Genomic DNA, 22,065 nt, shown 5'->3' with positions numbered 1-22,065 from the left:
CTTTATATACTGAGTTAATCACTCTTCACATACATAATCATGTATACAAGTGTATACACACACCAGCACATGCATTTCTTTCAGATTCAAAGAAATGAAAATGTATAGATTCCATTCTAGTTTTTCTCTCAAATCTAAAGGTGAATATGTTCATCTTTGATAGAATGTAATATAAAATATGTAATACATTTTCTGTGTTTGTATATTATAAAAACCATTATACTGAGGGCCATCTGCTATCATTTCTTTTGATAACACCCTAAACCTCATTTAATTTAAATGTAAACTTCAAGAAACTTCATTCATCAGTAAAATGGTAATGATGCCGATACTCACCTCATAGGGTTTTTGTGAAGATTAAATAACTCAAAACATGTAAAGCACCTAGAAGAGTACTTTGAGAAGAATAAGCACTCAATAAATGTTAGCTATTATCATATTTATTCTCTTGTAAAACATTTCAGTGACCGTGGAATCTTTGGTAGGGACAATAGTAGGCACAATACGCATTACTTCTGTATGTTGAGGAAAGTCTTGAAATCTTAATTAATGAATAGTGATCAGAATCAGGCCAGAAAGTAAAAGTGATGATGGAAAGGATCCTCTAATGGTTAGTATTAATGCTGAACTTGTTTGATATTTAAACTCAAATGTGGGGGCAAAATAATGGCCCATATAAACGTCTATGACCTAATTCTTGGAACTTGTGAATATGTTACCCTATATGGCAAAAGGGATTTTTCAGATGTGATTAGAGGTAGGGACCTTGAGAATGGAGATTACCTTAGATCATTCAGATGGGCCCCCACAAATCACATGAGTTGTTAAAAGTGAAAACCTTTCCTGCTGTGGTAAGAGAGAGATATGATAAAGAAAGGTCAGGGAGAGGCACCTGGCTGTCTCAGTCAGAAGAGCATGCAACTCTTAATCTTGCGGTCCTGAGTTCAAGCTCCATGTTGGGGATACAGATTACTTAAAAATAAATAAATAAATAAATAAATAAATAAATAAATAAATAAATATTTTAAAAAAGAGAAAGATCCAAGAGATGTGATGATATCAGGACTCAACCAGCTGACCAGATATTGCTGATTTCTTAAAGCTAGAAGTGAGCCCAAAAATACAGGTGGGAAAAAAATAAAGAAGGCGCCTGGGTGGCTCCGTTGGTTAAGCCTCTACCTTCAGTTCAGGTCATGATCCCAGGGTCCTGGGAATGAGGCCCACATCAGGCTCCCTGCTTCTCCTCTGCCCCTCCCCCTGCTTGTGCTCACTCTCTTGCTCTCACTCTCTCTCAGATGAAGAAAAAAAAAATGCAGGTGGCCCTCTGGAAGCCAGAAAAGACAAGGAAACAGATTCTCTCCTATAGCTTCTATAAAGGAATGTGGCCCTGCTGATGCCTTAGGTTTATTAGCCCAGTGAGTCCCATTTCAAATCTGACCTACAGAATTATAAGATAATCATTTTGATATGGCTGAAAAAGAGAACTAATACCTCAAGGTAGCAATCTTTTGCAAGGAAATAGGACTTACAGCCATTTATTATGTGTTTTGTACTAAAACATTTAAAATGACACATTGTGAAAGAACAGCACCACAGACCATATATTCTCCTGGCTTGGACCCTATGAATGAGGTGTACAATAGGCCAGTTTGTTGTTCTACAAACATTTAAGATGACTTAGTCTAGGCCTGAGGCTAAAGAAGACTTTTGAGCTATTGGCAAGAAAATCAAATCACTGGTATCACTCAAGGGCAATTTCAATCTGTCTCTGCCTCACACATATGTGTATAAATGCACTGGGTGATTTTCCTATGCCTGGTGAAACTAGATCTTTGGAAACTATTTTGACAAGAAATACTTTGGCCCAAATTTTAGAAATTAAAAACACAGCCTACGTTGCATTTTTTTAAATTGCAGAGTTGAAAGAATTTCTGACCATTTTCCCTAACTTAAAACTGAACAGAAATGAATTAACATTGTGCAGTTCACCTTTTTCAATAATAATAGTGTGAATAAAGCACGACCAATGTATGTTAGTGACCTCTACTACAATACGGTCCTGAAAACAAGATAGGCCAACATTGAAATATCAGAATTTTATACATATCTCAGGGTAGTTAACCGACACATAACTCTAGAAAGTTTCTATCTTCCGAAATACTTAAGTTTTAGAACAAAGTAAATAACCGCTATTTTTATTTTCAACTACAATGTAGTCTCTATATCAATTTTTTAAGAGTTACTGATATTTTATTACCCAGGACGCTGTCAATTTTTATAAGCGTTCCCTCTGTACTTAATTAGAAAATTAGATTATTTAACTAAGTACAGGTTACTACATATGTCAAGTTTATCAGTCTTACTGAATGTTTGATCCATTAATTACCAAAACAAGTACGTTAACAATCTCCCTATGTGATTGCGTATTTGCCCATTTCCCATTGAAATTGTTTTATATAAAATATATATTCATAAATATATGCTATGTTCTTAGATACTTGTACGTTTACAGTTGCTAGAGATTCCAAATTAATTTAAATGCTTAGCATTTTTTAGTGACCATGTTTATTCTTTATAATACATTTCTTCCTGGTCTATTTAATTGGGTTTAAATAAAGACCCTTTAATTGGACAGCAATACAGCAAGCTATCTTTTGACTGTATTTACCTGGTATTTTTTATCCTTTTATACTTTTTCTAATTTTGATATATTTCTTCTAAATGTCATAAAGTCAGAATTTTCACATCCTCAACGAAAGTCTGCCTTTTCATTGGTGTATTTAATCCATTGACTTTTGAGATATTGGGACTTACTTTCAAGATTTCATTTTATTCTCTTAAAATACATGCTTTTAAATGCTTTTTTCCCTTTCTTTTGGAGCTTAAATGATGTATTTGTCAGGATCGAGGCTAGGCTGTGGTAACAAAAAGTCTTTAAAATAAGTACCTTCAGGAGCATCATTGTTACCTTCTGTCTCAGGAGCATTTCAGAAGTGGGCTGGGGGTCTGCGGAGCAGGGAAGCAGCATCAGCACTGGGAGGAGACTCTGCCACACGCAGTCACGCGGGAACCCAGGCTGGTAGGCTGGTTCTGACCGGCTGTCGTCTCTAGTATTTAGCTTCTGTGTTTGCGTCTCACATGATCACCCTGGTTGTTGCCATTTTCTAGCTGGTGGGAAAGGAAAACAGACAGAAAGGAAAACACAGAGCTTCCTTTTAAAAAAGGTTATCTGGTTGCACACATCACTTCTACCTGCGTGGCTTTAGCAAAAGCTGTTACAGGGACACATTACCTGCACAAGAGGCTGGGAAATGTAGTCTTTGGCTAGTAAGACATGTGCTCGGCTAAAATGCAAGACATTCTGTAACCAAAAAGAAGAAAGGGAGAGAGGATTGTGTCAATAACACTTCGGTCTTATTACTAATTGCATTTTGGCTCAACAATGTAATTCTCTCTTACTCTTATTTTTATCTTCTCATGAGATCATAGTTGGTGTTATTATTTTACAACCAATTGTTATTTAGATTTACCCATATGGTTGCTAATTTTTTGCTTATCATTTCTTCTTGCTTATTAGTCCTTCCTTCTGGGTTCAATTTCACTATTCTTGAAGAACATTATATTAGCTATCTATCGCTGTATAACAAATTGCTCCAAAGTATAATGAACGGAAACAACATTTATTATCTGTTTCTGGATCTGGGGCAGCTTTGCTGGGCCCTCTGCTCCAGGGTCCCTCAGAGACCACAGTTAGGGTGTCAGCTGGGGTGCAGTCATCTCAAGGCTCCACTGAAGAATGACCTGCTTCCCAGCTTGCTCTGATGGTTGCTGACAGGATTCAGGTTCATGACTGGATAGCTAGACGAAGGCCTCGGTTTCTTGCCGGCAGTGTGCTAGAGGCTGTCCTTAGTTCTTTGCCATGTGAGCGTCCCCAGCACGGCTTCATCAAAGCACGTAAACCAGGAGGGCAACAGAGAGAACCAGCAAGACAGAATTCACAGTCTTTTGTAACATAGTGGACAAGTGACATCCCATCACTGTTGCTGTATTCTATTTGTTAGAAGCAATCACTAGGTCCAGCCCACACTCAAGAGGAGGGGATTACACCTAGGTGTGAATCCCAGCAGGTACGGATCACGGGAGCCATGTCAGAAGCTGCCCACCAAAGACCTTCTTTATCTAACTTCTTTCAGTGAGTCTGAGAACAATAGCTCTATTAATTTTTGTTGGTTTAAAAATGTCTTAAACATCTTCACTTCAGTCTCATTCTCTTTCCTTCTGAGACTCCAAAAAGAAGTGTGTCAGATCATGTGATATTGTCTGACAGGCCAATAATGCCATGTTCTTATGTTCTTCTAGTTTTTTTTCTCTTTGGATGTCATTCTGGAAACTTTCTATTGCTGTGTTTTCAGGTTCACTGATCTTTGCTTCTGCGGTGTTACTGACTTCTAACCTTTGTACATTTAGGCATTTAAAACACTTCCAAATGGCTCAGCATCAGAGGATAAACAGCATGGAAATCTGATAATATTTAAACCAAACAATACAGAAAAGAGCACGTTTCAAACTCTTGACACAGCCAAACATACTACTTAGAGGAAACTTAAATACTTAGAGAAATTAAATACTTCTTTTAAAAACCAAATTGACAATTAATAAACTAAGTATCTAGATTAAGAAGTTAGAAAAAGAACAAACAAGTAAATTCTAAGAATGCAGAATGAAATAAATTGTAAAGATAAATAAGGAGCACCTGGATGGCTCAGTTGGTAAAGTGTATGATTCTTGATCTTGGCCTCACACTGGGTGTAGAGACCACTTAAAAATAAAATCGTTTAAAAAAAAAATGAATAAGATTAGAAAACAAAGATATAGCACAGAAAATCACTGTCCAAAGCTGTTATCTGAAAAGGCTAATAAAACAAACTTTTGCTAAGATTATTCAAAGAAAAAAGACTCAGAAAATAATATAAGAAATACGAAAAGCAATGTAGTTATAGATATATCAGAGATATTTTTTTAAAGATTTATTTATTTATTTATTTATTTATTTGACAGAGAGAGAGAGAGAGAGAGACAGCCAGAGAGAGAGGGAACACAAGCAGGGGGAGTGGGAGAGGAAGAAGCAGGCTCCCAGCGGAGGAGACAGATATGGGGCTTGATCGGACTCTGGGATCACGCCCTGAGCCGAAGGCAGACACTTAACGACTAAGCCACTCAGGCACCCCAATATATCAGAGATTTAAAAAAAAATATTAATACTAGGAAAAAACTTATGCCAATAGATTTTGAAAATTTAGTGAAATATACTATTTATTAGAAAATTATAGGGGTGCCTGGGTGACTCAGTCGGTTAAGCATTTGCCTTCAGCTTGGGTCATGATCCCAGCATCCAGGGATCAAGCTCCACATGGGCTTCCTGCTCAGGGGAGAGCCTGCTTTTCTCTCTCCCTCTGCTGCTCCCCTGCTTGTGTGTACTCCTCTCTCTCTCTGTCAAATAAATAAATAAAATCTAAAAAAAAAAAAAAAGAAAGAAAATTATAACTTTTTTTAAAGGGAGGGAGGGCAGAGAGAGAATCTTAAGCAGGTCCCATGCCCAGTGCAGAGCCTGACCAGGGGCTCAATCTCATAACACTGAGATCATGACCTGAGCCGAAATCAAGAGTCAGTTACTTAACCGACTGAGCTACCAAGGTGCCCCAGAAGACTATAACCTTTCCAACTAGCTTTTTTATTATTATTATTATTTTTTTTATTATATTATGTTAGTCATCATACAGTGCATCCCTGGTTTTTGATGTAAAGTTCGATGATTCATTACTTGCTTATAACACCCAATGCACCATGCAATACGTGCCCTCCTTACTACCCATCACCAGCCTATCCCATTCCCCCACCCCCTCCCCTCTGAAGCCAACTAGCTTTTGAATAAAGAGAGAACATAAAGCTGTAAGTATGGCAGATAAAAAAAGGGAAACAACCAAGCATTTATCCTACTTTTTCGAGTTTTTACTTCAGGAGTTATGAATAGAAGATGAAGGCAAATCTGTCTATAGAAGTAGGCTAGGTGATCAATGAAGAAGGAATGATAGGATTAGGACACCTGCATTTTGCAACCCCAAACGAATTGTTCATCACCAGTGGCTGACATGACAAAAAAAGACAACTACTAACATTTGAAGGACACACTAAAAAGTTAAAAAGTATATAAAAAGTAATCTTAACAAAGAAACGGGACCTGAAACTGAGCAAGTCACTTGATCCAAGCTCTTATTTGCATATAACAATTTAAGCGTAAGCTGTGACAGAGGGATTTCTAGTGTGTAAGGCTCCCAAAGGCGCATGTGTCAGAGAATGGTTCCTCCAAGGACTGGAGTCCTGGGGGCTGGCTCTAAGTCAACCAGGTTCAGGAAGTCAACATAACCTGCAGAGAAAGGCAGGATGAGGGATTGATGGGCAGTGGAAGGCAGAGCTGGAGGGGAGCTGAGTGTCCAGCTGAGCAGTTTGTTTTATATTAATAAATGGTGATGAAATGTCATTCAAGGGTTTTCATCAAGAAAGTAACACAATCATATCAGTATTTTAATGGGATCAGCCTACTAGCAGTATGGAGGATGTCTTAGAGTAAGGTGAGACAGTAGGCAGAAAGGTCAATTAATTTAAATATCAATTACATCCTTAAATTTAGGAAACATACCAGTATCATCAGTCATGTTAATAAATTACCTGCGGATGGAGTAATTTCTAGGGATGAAATATACTTAGGTCTAATTTTGTACTCTTTTTTAAAAAAAATTTAGATAATTGTTGACCTTATCCCTAAATTATATGGACTGTGTAGAATCTTACACATCTACTACCGAATATAGAGTTGAAAAATGTGACATGTAAATACACATTAATAATATACAATAATAGGGGTACCTGGGTGGCTCAGTCAGTTAACCGTCCGGCTCCTGATTCCTGCTCAGGTCATGATCTCAGGGTGGTAAGATCGAGCCCCGTGTCTGGCTCTGCACTGGGCATGGAGTCTGCTTGAGATTCTCTCTCTTCCTCTGCTCCTCCCTCTCTAAAAAAAAAATGTGTATATGTATATAATTATATACATAAATACATAATAAAATAAGAAGAATAAAAATATCATTTCTTGTGTTTATGCCCTGATTTGGGACCAGGAAGCAGGAAAACCTGTATTTACAGTTTGGATCTACAACTCACTAGCAGTATGATGCCAAGAAAGACACCCTGGGCACCTTAGTTTCAGCTGTAAAATAAGAGGGCAGGGATTATTTTATTCACTGCTGTGTCTGTAGCACTCGCACGGTGATCTCCATATTGTTTATGTCAATAGTTTTTGATTAAAGGCATGTCTACTCTACAGAGTTGCTGTGATAATGAAATGAGATAACATTGTGGAAGTTCCTAACACAGTTCTTAGCAAAGACATTATTAAATGGCTGCTTTGTGCCAGGCGCTATGCCAGGTGCTGGGAAGATGAAGATGAAGAAGACAGCATCCTTACTTTGGGAGCTTCTGTCTACAGGAGCTACAGAGAGTGTGTGTGAGGGAGTACATGGTACCATGAAGTGCACAGTGGGTGCTCAACAAACACGGAATCTGAATTTTTATGACACTTTTCAGTTTACAAAGCACTCTCATGAACATTATTCTATTTGAAATAACAGGTGCTATCAGTTTTAACAAGAATAGACAGATCTTAGGCATTCAGCAGAGGGGAAGGATGATCTGTTGGGATAAACAGGTACAACTTCATGGGAAAGACGGAATTTGAAATGAGCTTCAAAATATGGACAGATTTTGACAGACTGAAAGATGGAGGGGTGGAAGTTGTATTTTTGTTTTTTTAAATAGGCTCCAGGCCCAAGGTAGGGCTTGAACTCATGACCCTGAGATTAGGAGTCATGTGCTCTATGGACTGAGCCAGCCAGGTGCCCGGGGGATGGGATTTTTATAAGATGGAGAAATACATAAGCAAAAGCTCTTCCTCAGTAACTCCATATTGCTTTTTAAATCTGTGTTCAGGGATCACATGTTTATAAATCCCCTCTGGAATACTACTGAATTGATATTTGTAATCTCTGGAATCCAGCCTTATTCATCATTGAAAATCCGGAGAACATTTTTCCCATCTTTGATTTTCATGTACGTGCTTCATGAATTGTTATGATTACTACTGGAAGTTACATGACAACATTCATTTATTCACAAATATTTACTGCCCACCTGATATGCTCAAAGTCCTGTGGCTGGTAGTATGGGGGCTACTAAGATGAACAATGTATACAAACTACCCCACCAAGCACAAAGCTGAAAGCACCATAACCCAGCTGAAGCTGGATTTGAGAGAAGAAAGTCTGCACTCCCCGCCCCTCCTGTTCTCTTCCTACAATTAATTCATCTCACTTTGAAGATTTGATCTTACAAAAAAAATTAACTGTTCTTCACAATCTCCTCTTTCCGACTACTTGTTAGGGTTTGTTGTGCCCTTTCCAGCCTTAAAGTCTTTCTCTTTATGGGAAGAGTTAGGCAGTTTGGGAGCTAAATGACTGCCCTCTCTCTGCCATCAGGTTCAATGCCCAGCACACATTGTCTCGAGAAACTTTACTCGGTCCATACTTTCTTGTTCTGAATATTCTTTAAAGTATCTTTTATTGTGTTTAGCACATCTGAAATATCCATTTGACTTTGACCTTTAGCGTCTCTAAAGATGGCTTTAGGGAGGGGCTCAGGAAGTTATCATATTAATGTTTGTGACGCAGTATGCCATTGCGCGATTTTTTCTGTAACCCTCAGAACGGCCCTGGACACTGGAACATCTTATCAGTGTTTAAGTGTTTTGGAAACTCTGATCCTCGAGGACAGTAATTCATCCAAGGTCTCAGAGCTCAGGAGTGGCAGACCTTGGATTTGAACATTGCTATTTCTGACCTCAAAGCCCACGTTCTTTCCACCACAACGTATCACTCACGGTAACGTGTATTTTAAATTTCATCTTTCTTGCGTTTTGTAGAAGCCCTTAAAAAAAAAATCTCAGGTCGTTAAAGTTTCCAAACTCAAGGATTTCATGTGCTGAACGAGCATTTATTTACCCTGGATTATTACCTGCTTTCTCCAAGTATCCCCGAGTTTATTCATTATTGCGATCTTTATGACTTTATAATCATAATTGTTCCTCTGTGTATCACGCCTGTTGGCATTGTGGAATTTCCTACTGTCCTTGTTTGACAATGCCCAGAATTCCTTTTTTCCCTAATTTGAACTCCGGGATGATAATCGCCCACATTGGTTTTTGTTCTGTTTTAACAGGGAGAAGGCGAGAGAAGTGCGGAACAGAAGCGGTTTCGTTACCTGCAGGTCGTTTGTATAGTATCTTGCGGTCTGACGTTCGGCTGCCACTGACAACTCATCGTTCCTGCGCGCCCACGGTGGACGGAGCAGCAAGGTGCCGGCGAACCTGGTCGGTATGTACGCCGACCCCGCGCTCAGCCCCGCCCCCTAGAGGCCACACCCGCCCGGGAGGCGTGGGAACAGGCAGGGGGAGGCGCTGCACTTGGGGTGCCGCCGGGTTTATAGGTCACCCGGAAGGCGCGCGCAGCCCGCGGCCGCCGCACAGAGCAGGCCCTTGCCGGGACCCCAGCCGCCGCGCTCCTCCCCGCGGGCCCCCGGGCGTCCGGCGCCGGCGCAGCGGCCCGTTCACACTCGCCAAGCCACTCGCTGGCGCTGCCGTGCGGCCCGCGTCGCTTCCGGTTGTTACCCGGCCACCGGTTATGGCCGCCCCCGGGGGCGCCCGGCTCCTGCGCGCCGTCTCCACGGCCCTCGGCGGCGCGGCCCGTCGCTGGCTGCTTCTCGCCGGACCCCGCGCGGCACCCGGCCGGGGCGGCGGCGCGGTGGGGCTGCCCCGGACGCTGAGCGTGTCGGCGCCGGCGCGGAGCAGGTGAGACGCGGCCCGGCGTGCGCATGCGGGCGGGGGTCCCCGGCGCAGCGGCGGGGGGGTTTCTCGCTCCGCGGCCTCTTCCCGGGCGCCTGCGTCCCGGGCGCCGTCCGCGATTGCTCGCCCTTCGCCCCGCCTGGGAGGTGGCTCGCCTCGGGGCCCTGTCTCCCTGGTGTCGCGCCGCGGTTTCCTTTCCCAGCCCCCAACGCCTGCGAGAAGCGGGGCCCCGGGATCCCAGTTCTCCCTTTCCCAGCGCCTCCCGGGGCCCTCCAGAAAGCCGCGCGCTGTGCCGCCACCCTTCTCCCGTGCTTTGGCTCGGCCCTGACCTTTGCTTTACCCGGCGCCTGCAGTGACCTTCATTAGATGCTCCCCACAGATGTCCTGGCCAGCAGTTTTCGAACGGCCCTGTTAGGACATTCTGTGTCCAGTTCTCTGGCAGGGGAATGCCTGTTTGGAAAACACCCACTCTATCCCTTGTACTTCGTTGTCCGCTCTCTCCGAGCTGATAGAGGGCTAAAAGCCTCTGCCTTGGACTGGCAAGGCAGAGTTTTAAACTGGGATTAATGCCTAACTTCCTCCATCACTGTAGGTCTCAGTTTCCCCATTTATAAATGGAGCATAACACTAGTATAGGCCTCGTACGCTAATTTGAAGAATAAGTTAGGTAGTACAGGTAGATTTGTGCCTGACAAATGGGGAGGGCTCAGGGGATGCCACTTGTTAGCAGTAGCTACTTAGGCCCACGGTGTTGTGTTTCATATTAAATGTTGAAAGAGATGTGAACAGATGTCCCCCAAATATGTTGAAGTTTTATATTCTTGGGCTGATTTGTTTTTCAAAGACCCAATCCCCTTTGATGTAATAGAGTTAAAATGTACTCACCATTTCAGAGTGTAGCTGTGTGGTGGAGCCTTATGTAATGCAGGTTTGAACAGCTCTCTGTCCCCTTGCTGTCAAGTAGCAGGATGCAAGAACTGGAGGAAGAGAGTGTTGGATTTGTATACTGCCTTATCTGGTTTCTTGTTGATAAGGTCCCCAAGAACAGAGTCTAGGACTTAATCATTTTTCCCCATTAATCCTGTTATGTAGTGCGTGCCCAATAAATTTTTGTTGCGTGGACTGTGAGGGACATAGTGGAGAAGGCAAGCCAGATTTATTTGTCCCTATTTCCCTGACATTTCCCTGCCCTGACCTCTCTGCATGCGTATCTTGCTTTGTGCAATGGATGCATTGAAAAACCGTGTATAAATTGGGACATATATTGAACATATTTGCAAAACTAGTATTTAAAGGGGAACATGAGTATTTTGTAAATGGGAATTACCTCCCCCAAATTAATATTAAGTTTGAACTTGGTTATATCAAGTTGTCTTAAAGGGAAGCACATCTGTTCCTTCATAATCCTGCTCCCCCCCCACCCCCCCTTGGCACAGTTTCAGTGAATGGCCTTGTGCCTTGTATCACAGACTTTGGAGTTACAGCTAGATTTTCCAAGTCTTAACTGTCTGAGGCTTGTGTTTTCCAGTTTGGTTATGACTAACCACATGTGGCCATTTAAGATAACGTATGTTAAATACAGTGAAAAGATTCAGTATTCCAGTTGCCCTGGCCACATGTCAAGTACTCAACAGCTGTGTGGGGCCAATAGCTACTGTATTGGACATTGCAGGTACAGAACATCTCTGCTAGTGCAGGAAGTTCCATTGGACAGAGCAGCCTGGAAACTAGTTCTGTCTCAGGAAGTTTAACGGGCAGCCAAGTTATCAGTAATTGAGAACTGAAAAAACTCCTTTCGCTCCAAGATACCCTGACACAACGTATTTTGTAGTGATTTAGGTTCCAAAGGGCTTTCACAAAAATTGTACTTCGCTCTCAAGAAAATCCTGGGAGGTAGGTGGGGTAGGGAATAAAAATTTCATATTAAGTAGCTGGCAAGCTAGGAATACAACGTAAGCCGTTTTTGCTTGTTTTCTTGAGCACCGTAAGAGTTGATAATTCTTTAGCCCATTGAGTCGTTTGGAAGAGTTAAGGCATCTATGGAAGGAGGGAGCCCTAGAAGGGGCCCTTTCCTTGTACCAACTGCCCCAGGGGCCACCCTGTATGGTGAAAAGGTAGGCATCAGCAGCTATCGCTTCCCTCCCCAGGAGAAGTCTGTTATGAACTTTACCACTGCCCCTCCCGACAGCTTCGTTAAAATCTCTGCTGTGGTTGAGCAGAGTAAATGGCAGTAGGAAAAAGTAACAAGTGAAGAAAAAAGTTGCTTGTGGTGCCGACTGATTAATGAATGATGGTACAAGATTTAGAAGGATTGTATTTCTCAGTGCATGAGGTCTTATCCTGGGGAACAGCTAAAAGCTTTTGGCTAGTTCTTAGAGTTGAGGGGGGGAATATAAAACCCACCACTACCAATTACTAATAGCAAACGGGGACAGTTATTTGGGTAACGTACATGTGCACAATGCTTTAAGGAACAAAGTTTCCACACACTTTCCTTTAATTGTCTCGGCCACTTGGTGAAGTCACTGTTGTCCCCATCTTCCCCACCAGGAACTAAGCGGCTTCCCATGGTCATCTCATGCGTGTGTGTCAGAGCCACAGCTAGGATCTGCATCTGATTCTTAGTTCCGTTCTCTGTCGACTGCAGATTACCCTTCCTCTCTCATTTCTGCTTCCTCTCTGGTCCTTTGACAAACCTTTCATTGCTCTTACCCTGTAGTTTTTTGTGGGGACTCTACACCCTTTTTTTTTTTTTAATATTTTATTTATTTATTCGACAGAGATAGAGACAGCCAGCGAGAGAGGGAACACAAGCAGGGGGAGTGGGAGAGGAAGAAGCAGGCTCATAGCAGAGGAGCCTGATGTGGGGCTCGATCCCACAAGGCTGGGATCACGCCCTGAGCAGAAGGCAGACGCTTAACCACTGTGCCACCCAGGCGCCCCAAGGGACTGTACACCTTTAATACATAGCAGTTCAGGCTTTTTAGCAACAAAAGGACTGAGGCCTCAAAGTTATTAATCAGTGTTTGTTGAGTGCTCCTCTGCATTAGGTATTTTGCCTCCATTGTTAAACTAGAATATAAATGTTTTCCTGATTTTACAGAAGAGGAGTCTGACGTCAGAGAGCTTTCTGTGCTGTAAGCTTAGCTGTAGAATGCTCCAGAAGAACAGCCATTGTAAAACCTCTGGCTTTCAGTGGTGTACATATATGATGGGAGTCTTGCTCTCGTCCTTCCTGCAGCTTTCGCTACCGGGCATTTGTCCATGTCAGATCCCTAGACTAAAGTGCTGGGCTTGGACCCGTATTTCCATCTGGCTTCCGGACATTCTCCTGTGGTTTTTTTCTTTTAACACAACTAAAGCAGGTTTAGACTTGAACTCCTTTCTGTCTTCCCCCAAAGCTGCTCCATCTCTGCTAACTCTAGGTTAAACTGAACCCCGCTCATTGCCTGAGCTGCAGATTTCAGCAGTGTGTCTTCCCTCTTTCTCAATCTACCTCATATAGAGGGCCAACAAAACCTTCTATTTCTGCCCCCTGAATATCTCTGAGGTCAGTGTCTCCTACATTCTTTCTTAGTCTGTATTCTTTTAATAACCTCCAGAGTGGTCCACCCTGCTTCCAGAGCATCTTCATTCGCAGCCATTCTGCCTTGAAGAGATGGCAGTTACCTAGTTGAAAATCATGAATAATGTTCAGGAGTACTTACTTCTAAAGTATTTTTTGGCTGTGAAAAGAAGTTGGAGAGCACAGGCCCTTTTAGAGGGACATTCTCCCCCCTGCTCTCTGCCACACACACACACACACACACACACACACACACGATAATTTTTAATTCGTAGACTTCTCTTTTTTCAGCATTGAATTATCAGGGAGGGCATCATCCGAAAGGGGCTTTCGGTTGCTTCATTTGTTAAATAAGATAATTGGACTTGATAATTTGGAATTATATAATTCTAGGTTTTTACTTACATTGAAATTTTCTTTGACGAATTATACCATCTATTGGCAGTAGTGAAAATTGCAACTAATTATTTTAAGCTGAAATACATCTTTTCGGTTGTAAGGTAAAAACTAAAAATGACCAATGGTGGATGACAGGCGTCTAGTTGATTATATAATTTCTTCTCCCAAATTTTGGAGTGATGTTTGTGAGAAGGGAAGAAAATTTAAGTCAGTCAGCTAACTCTGATGGATAATATAATATCCTATAATAAAACACGTAAGGAGGCATTGTATTTATCTTCCCATTGATTCAAACAAATACAAATCTACTCTAGTCCCTTTGATTTTTGAGTGCATGATGTGGACCAAGGTGAGATGTTTAAATGCTCAGAAAACGACTGGCCTGCTGCCTCCCAGCAACAGTTCCAATCAGACACCTGCCCAAGGGGTGTCTGACCGGGGCGCCTGGGTGGCACAGCGGTTAAGCGTCTGCCTTCGGCTCAGGGCGTGATCCCGGCGTTATGGGATCGAGCCCCACATCGGGCTCCTCCGCTATGAGCCTGCTTCTTCCTCTCCCACTCCCCCTGCTTGTGTTCCCTCTCTCGCTGGCTGTCTCTATCTCTGTCGAATAAATAAATAAAATCTTAAAAAAAAAACAACAACAAGGGGTGTCTGACTGATAACAGAATGATTGGCCTGTTTACAGTGTTCCACAACCATGGTCTCATCTTCCAGGGACACTACATAGAGATGTTGCTTTTCAGACGGCTATGTGAGAGCAACAGAGATTTCATGACTGATGAGGATTGCTAAATGTTTTCACATGACCGTGACCCATGACCATGACCCTTGGGGTGACACAACAGGTGGCCTTGATAGGAATGTAGTTGCTCTTTCCTTTAAGGTGGTAGGTAGAGCTTCCTCTCTGGTGGGTGGATAGATAGACATGCCTCTGCTTTGTGATGTCTTCTCACATAAACTTTGGAAAGGAAAGAAAATACTATAAAAAGCATATTTGTGTGCATGCATGCACCTAGATGCACGCACACTCTATTTTCTTGGACCTCACAAGTTCTGAAAACAGTTATTTTAAAGTATCTCTTGAAATTACTAAAAGTAATAAAGGACTGCTTCCTTTTCCAGCTCAGAAGATAAAATAACAGTTCACTTTGTAAACCGTGACGGTGAGACATTAACGGCCAAAGGCAGAGTTGGTGACTCCCTACTAGATGTTGTGATTGAAAATAATCTAGATATTGATGGTTTTGGTGAGTATGGAACATTCCTTAAAATTTATAAGTGACACCATTAAATAGGTTTCAACTTCTTGGGTTTTTTGTTTTTTTTTTTTTTTTTCAGAATTTTAACCTTCAGCATGCTAAGTAAAATATTAAAATTCAGGATGCATTAGTGTTCAATTCTCGCTTATAAAGAATATGAGTGACACCGTGTTTCTCTTCTTTGTACATTGAATTGACCATGTGCCCTAAAGTCTGTTGCCTCATTACCTTACCTTGATGACTTGCGTGCTGCTAAGCTGGGAGTAGCAAGTGGAGTTGGACGACACCAGGTTAGAGATAATGAATGTCATATCATGGAGGAGTAGTTTTGACTTAGTTTTTTGGTTTTAACTTTATAATTGGAAATATCTTCATAGAGAAAAGAATTTTCCTATATAATCTTCACTCAGGTTCCCCTACTGTTAACGGTTTACATAACTGTGGTATAATAATCAGAACGCAGAAATTAATGTTGGTTCAATAACTCAAAAACCCTAGACTTAATAGAATTTTCCTAGTTTTCCCACGACTGTCTTTTGTTTTGGGATTCGACCTAGGAGCCCACGTTGCGTTTAGGTATTATGCAACGGGACTGAAGGGACTAGGTCCCTTCAGTCTGTGACATTTCCTTAGTCCTTTCTTGTTTTTCACAACCTTGATACTTTTGAAAAGTACTGGTATGTTATTTTATGAAATGTCTCCCTCAGTTTGGATTTGATTGGTGTTTTCTTGTATTGATAGAGTTCATGCATTATTTTAAGTGAGTTTTATTTTACTTACTCTTCTTTAAAGTTTTATTTTTATTGAGCTATAATTGCCATTTAACGTTATATTAGTTTTAGGTGTATCATATACTGATTTGATATTTGTGTATATTGCAAAATAGTTACCGCAACATGTCCAGCTAACCTGTGTCACCACACAGAGTCTTGAATGTCCATTCCCCTTCCTCGGAAGGGCAGTTTATCTGCCTCTTGTTAGAAAGGAAGTGTTTTAGTTAGAAAGTTTTTATGTCTAGATCTGACCATATTCTTTACCCACTCACGCAAAGCAGGTGTTCCAGAAACTGCTTTCTTATAGCTCAAGGATACACAGTCTATCACTTGTCAGTTTTGCTCAAGCGCTCTCTTTCTCTGGCGTGGTGGTTCTCAAAGGGGGTTCCCTGTACCATTAGTGTCACTTGGGAAATGCAGATCCTCAGGCCCCACCCACTCCAGACCTCCTGAAGCAGAGAGGCTGTGGTAGGGCCCAGCAATGTGTGTTTTATCAGATCCTCGTGTGATTTTGATGTATGTTAAAGTTGGAGAACCATTGGTCTGCAGTAAAGCCCAAGGAGTATATCTGACTAGGATTCTTTCAAGGCACTATTCACATTGCACTTTTAAGACCCCTTTGCAGATCAGAATTATTTCTCCATTTTCCCATCATACAGTAAATACGCCTGTCAGTGTTAATGCTCATCACAGTTTTCGTTTTTAGGGGAAGTGCCCTCTCCCGTATGAAATTATGAGCTCTTGCTCAGGCACCTCACAGAGTAGATTTTGTTCAGAGTTGACAGTGCATCATATTTGCTGAATTCTTAAATCTACGTCAGTTTCAGGGTTAATTATAACAACTGCCCTCTGAGCGCATTCAACATTCCAGCATATGTTATGTGTTGTAATAGCGCTAAGATGTAGACTCGTTTTTTAAACTTCTGTTTTATAGATGAAGAAAGTAAGGTTCAGAGAAATTAATTTCCCCTGGGTCATACGTGGAGCAAGTGGGAGGTCTAGGACTCCAACCCAGGTCTCTGACTCCCAAACCTCTGCTTTTTCCTTTATACCATTTTCCCTAAGAAGTGTCTTTTGTATGTGAACACCTGTCCCAGAAATAGTTGATACAGTTCTAATTTTAAGGAATTTGTTAGTCTAATGTAGTGGTTCTGGGATGGGACTGAGTTTCAGAACCTCTACAGAACTTTAAAAAATGCAGCCACCTGCATTCCGTCCTAAATAGTACAGGGAGAGGCAAAGTTGTGCGGGTAGATCTGTGAAAAGTTCCGCAAGGTTCGGATCTATACCATGGTTAAGAATGATTAATTTAGGGAAGGAACTCATTGGTAATTTATGTAAAATATATATTCTATAAAATTTATCTACAATTCATCTTCCTCATGAGTTCATATTCACCTATACCTTTAAAAAAAATTTTTTTTTTTAAGTAGGCTCCGTATAGGCTCTACACTCAGTGTGGGGCCCAGTGCAGGGCTTAAACTCACGACCCTGAGATCATGACCTGAGTTGATATCAGGAGTCGGATGCTTCAATGACTGAGCCGCCCCAGGCGCCCCCATATTCAGCTACACTTTTAACTACGCTTAGTTTCTCTGAATTATTGTCTCACAAATGAAAAGTACACACATGAAAAAAGTACGCAAATGAAAAGCACGCAGTAATTGAGAATAGACTGTGGAATCAGATCATGGTTCGTAAACCAACACTAACACTGCCTCACTGGCCATGAGACCTGGAGCAAGCCACTTGAAAATCTGTATGCCTCAGTTTACTCTTCAGTAAAATAGGATTATAATAGTGCTAACCTCACAGGGTTGTTGAGGATTAGCACAGCGCCGACCGTGGTAAGAAGTAGCATTTGTGGCATTTTAACTTGGCCTTCCCTCATCCTCTCCCCACTTCTGCAGTAGCCTTAAAACTCCGCAGCTTGGGAACTACGGGAGCTGTGAAATCCAGCAGCCTTGCAGCCACTGCAGGGACAGATGGGGTTTGATTTCCTCAGGAAGCCCAGTCTCCAGAAACCTGTCGCCTGTCCCACAGCTGCCTAGGAAAGCTCCACCACAGGGAGTTGTTACCTGGCCTGCCTCCTGTGTGCAAGAAGGTCTGTGCCTCAGGCTGTAGCCTCCCACGGTCACCTGCAGCTGTTTCACACAGCTGCTGACACAGTGACACCGGCAGGGCAGACAGGATCCTGGCCAGAAATGTAAAAGGAAGATCTGGGGAATGAGATGTCCGTAGTGGCTTTGAAATGCCCTGGGGATCTGGAAGGCCATGCCCACGTGCAGGACCTCGCTCACACCCAGGAAAGACGCGACAGGGTCCTGGCTCTCACCTCTGGATCACCTTCAGGCCCCACGCGGTGAAGGATGAGACGAACACGTAGGCTGCTTGAATGTCAAGGGTGTGCACATCCCTCCCTCCCCTCAAGCTCATCAGCAAAGGGTAGAAGACTCACTGGTTCCAAGCACTGAAGGACACTCTGCCCGGTCATCTGGCTGGCCACTAAGCTAACCGAGCAGAGACCTCAGTGGCCGCAGACAACAAGGAAGACAAACTGCAGAGAGTTAGAACAGGAGAGTCGCCAGGAAGCACCTAGCAGCAGCAACAAACCCAGGGCACAGGGTGGAAATCCTCATTTCCACAGGTGCCACATCATATTATCTGCAGTGTCCACTTGCAATAAAAAAAAAGTCAAGCACTGAAAGAAATGGGGAAGCGTGGTCCAGACTCAGGAAAGAAAACACATTCAATAGAAGCTCTCCCGAGGATGCCCGGGGGATAGACTTACCAGACAAAGATGTGACACCAGCTGTTACAGAAGTTCAGGATGCTGAGGGAACCTACGTGGAGGTGATCTCTGGCATCTTCACATCGGAATGTGTGGAGGCCATTGCCACTCTAAGTGGGGGAAATGAAATAATGAATGTTCTTTGTGCCCTTGAGAAAGCTGAGCTTTTGAGAGCTCTGAGAAAGCTAATGTGGAGGCTGTGACCAGTAAATTGATTTTTATAAATTTCTCCACAGATTCGATCATATGCACTAGGCCTGTGTACTGGGCTGTTACAGCAGAGATATTTGTAACAGCAAAAGATTTGAAACAACTGAAGGCCCATCAATAGAGGGCTGGTGTATAAATTATACAACAGGATATTATATGGCTGTGTTAAGAAAAAGTCTCTGGAAGGAGTCTTAAAAACAAATATCAGTGGTAACCTGTTGGTAGGAGGGAGACTTTGATTCTATAACTTTTTAAAAAAGATTTTATTTACTCGAGAGAGAGAGGGAGTGAGTGAGAGAGAGAGAGAGAGCGAGCTCACCAGTGAGGCGGGGGGGGGGGGGACAGCAGGAGAAGCATTCCCCCCCCTGCTGAGCAGGGAGCCTGACTCAGGGCTCATCCTGGGACTCTGGGATCATGACCTGAGCTGAAGGGAGATGCTTAACTGACTGAGCCACCCTGGTGCTGCTCATTCTACAACTTTTTATCCTTTTTGAGTTTTGAACAGTGTGAATGGGTTACCTGTCTTCAAAACATCTGTAAGAAAAACAGGAGACAGCCTAAGTATCTAACAACAGGAACTGTGTAAGTCCACGATGGCATTTCTAAATTACAGTATGTGTCTAATACAAGTAACATTCACAGTGTATAATCACATAGATAGATGCTTGTCAGTGGAAAACACAATGTGTTTAGTTGCTTTTGATTTTTCAGAATGCACTGAGAAAGATATTAGAAGATGTTCAGTGTTGGTTGTCTCTTCTTGATCTGATGGTAAGGTTTTCATCTTTATTCCACTTTTCTCTATTTTAACTTTTCCTGTAGTAACTTACTTTAATTCCTATGACTTGAGTAAGTCATTGACCTTGCCTGTGGCTCACTTTCATTATCTGTCAAATGAGGGTAATAATAGTACTCACCTCGTAGGACTTTCATAATGATTAAATTAATGTTAGGTCTTCAGAATATTATGACATTAGGAAAGTGTTATAAATATTTGCATTAGTCTGTCTTATTATATAAAAATCTGTACATGATAAGATTCCACTTCATGTCCATCAGGATGATTTCTGTCAGAAAAATGTTAGAAGAGCAAGTGTTGGCAGGGATGAGGAGAGACTGGAGGCCTGAGGCATGGCTGCTGGGAATGCGAAACGGTGCAGCCGCCATGGACAACAGTTTAGCAGGTCCTCAAATAATTACACGGAGTTACCATGTGATCCAGCAATTCCATTCCAGGTGTATTCCCAGAAGCACTGAAAGCAAACAGATACTTGTACAGCAGTGTTCGCAGTGGTCAAAGGGTGGAAACAACTCAAGTGTCCACCAGTAGATGAATGGATAGACAAAACGTAGTATATACATGTAGTGGACTGTTATTTAGCCATAAAATAAGCTGAAATTCTGATATAAGCTGCGACATGGATGAGCCCTGAGAACATTGCGCTGAACATGTAAAATAAAATCCATCCATTATTCTATTCTCTGTAACCACTAATAACATTTCTATGCTTTTTAAAACCTATCTTGTGGTTACATTTTATGCAAACATGGATTACATAAAATAAGGGCAGTATGAAACTATTGAAATTCCATATTCTATACAGTGTGTGAAATTGTGGGAATCTCTCCACATTTTTAAAATGTGAAGAGATTCACTTTATTTTAAAGCTGACAATCATGGTGAATTATAAACTGTGTTTGTGCTGACGCCATATGGTGGACACTTCAGCAGATAAATAGAAGTGATTCCTGATCTTTGACAGGAGCAGTGGAACTTGTGCCTGTTATGCTGTTGAAAAACGGAAATCTGAATATCCCGTAACAGTGTTCACTAACTCAGCAAGTGATGGCATAGTGCTGGAACGTACCCCAAACCAGTAACTGTGGAGTGGAAGTTAAACGTGACCTAACGCTAGAAGATGAAGGTTCAACAGTCACCCCGACCTTCTGTGCTCTTAATTGAGGAGTAGATGCCATGTAAGCAGAAGTGCTTAGAAAATAGGATTTTAAAAAGCAAAAATATTTTTAAGCTCAGAAAAACCTCTTGGAGCTCAAGACTGGTACCAGACGTGCAGGCGTGCCACCGTGTGTCCTGTGCCCCCGGACGTGGTGGCTGTTGCCCACAGCAGGCTTGTGGGATGGGAGTGCGGGAGACGCTGAATGCCCAGCACTCCTGCGCTGCCCCTCTTGGCATTTGTTTCTGTGAGAAAATTAGTCTCGACTTGAGTTTTGACTTCTGTGAGAATTTTGGAACTAGCATCCCTTGCATAAAAAAGATGATTGGTTTTAAATGTGTTGGTGTTTTTTTCCCCATTGAATATTCCAAGAGAGAGTATCTGACATTAAATACTCTTTTGTAAACATCGTTCAAAATGTCTGGGGGCGCCTGAGGGGTGCTGTTGGTTGGGCATCCAACCAACCAAGGGCTCTTGGTTTTGGCTCAGGTCATGATCTCGGGGTCATGGGATCAAGCACCACGTTGGGCTCTGTGCTCAATGTGGAGTCAGCTTGGGATTCTTCTCTCCCTCTCTCTCTGCCCATCCTGCTTGTGTGTGCGTGCTCTCTCTGTGTCAAATAAATAAATCTTAAAAAAATAAATACAGTGTCTCTGTTTTTCTGTTTTATGGATATGCCATGACTTACCCATCTCTTTCTTTGAACGTTTAGGTTTCTTCCAGTTTTCAACTATTGTAAATAAACTTAAGGTGAACACCCTAAGAAATACTTTTTTATGTATATGTTTTATAATCTCCTTGCAATAAAGTACTAGGGATAGAATTACCTAGTAGAGTTTGTTTTACAAATTGCTCAAATTATTTGCCTGTTTTTCTGATGAGGTATTGTTTGTTTTCTTGGTTAGCAAAAGCTGTCTAAATGTGCCATTTGACGAAAAAAATCATAAAAGTGAAAACTAACTTTAACATTTATTTGACTTTCAACCTCTGTTACTTGAAACCACATTTTTTCTCAAAGCATTGTAAATGCTTTATTTGCAGTAGATAAATCAAGAAAATTGAGTTGCTTTCCATTAATTCCTTCTAAATCAAAGCAAGTATAAGTATTGTGATCTTAATACCTCAAAGTATCTTTTTAAAAATTTTACAATATTTCATCATTAA

The 22,065-nt window shown here is 41.9% G+C and overlaps 1 protein-coding gene and 1 long non-coding RNA gene across 2 annotated transcripts in view; one reads left to right on the top strand and one right to left on the bottom strand.

The window, feature by feature from the left end:
* Positions 1 to 11,240, bottom strand: part of LOC123792547 (uncharacterized) — a 46,816-nt gene extending 35,576 nt beyond the window's left edge. The window contains exons 1-4 of the long non-coding RNA XR_015727019.1: positions 10,835 to 11,240; positions 6,925 to 7,069; positions 3,293 to 3,361; positions 2,969 to 3,212 (exon numbers count right to left, since the gene is read on the bottom strand). This is a non-coding gene — a long non-coding RNA (uncharacterized LOC123792547). The remainder of the gene's footprint in view (positions 1 to 2,968; positions 3,213 to 3,292; positions 3,362 to 6,924; positions 7,070 to 10,834) is intronic.
* The window catches only part of FDX1 (ferredoxin 1), a 29,742-nt gene continuing 17,246 nt past the window's right edge, over positions 9,570 to 22,065 (top strand). The window contains exons 1-2 of the mRNA XM_045797737.2: positions 9,570 to 9,955; positions 15,036 to 15,160. Of these exons, the coding sequence (XP_045653693.1) occupies positions 9,789 to 9,955; positions 15,036 to 15,160 (292 nt within the window). The 5' untranslated portion in view covers positions 9,570 to 9,788. The remainder of the gene's footprint in view (positions 9,956 to 15,035; positions 15,161 to 22,065) is intronic.

Source organism: Ursus americanus, chromosome 16 (assembly GCF_024610735.1).
Source record: "Ursus americanus isolate L20-20 chromosome 16, mUrsAme1.1.p, whole genome shotgun sequence".
Lineage (NCBI taxonomy): Eukaryota > Metazoa > Chordata > Mammalia > Carnivora > Ursidae > Ursus > Ursus americanus.
The sequence above is the reverse complement of the archived record's forward strand: the minus strand, read 5'-3'. Positions and strand labels throughout refer to the sequence as shown.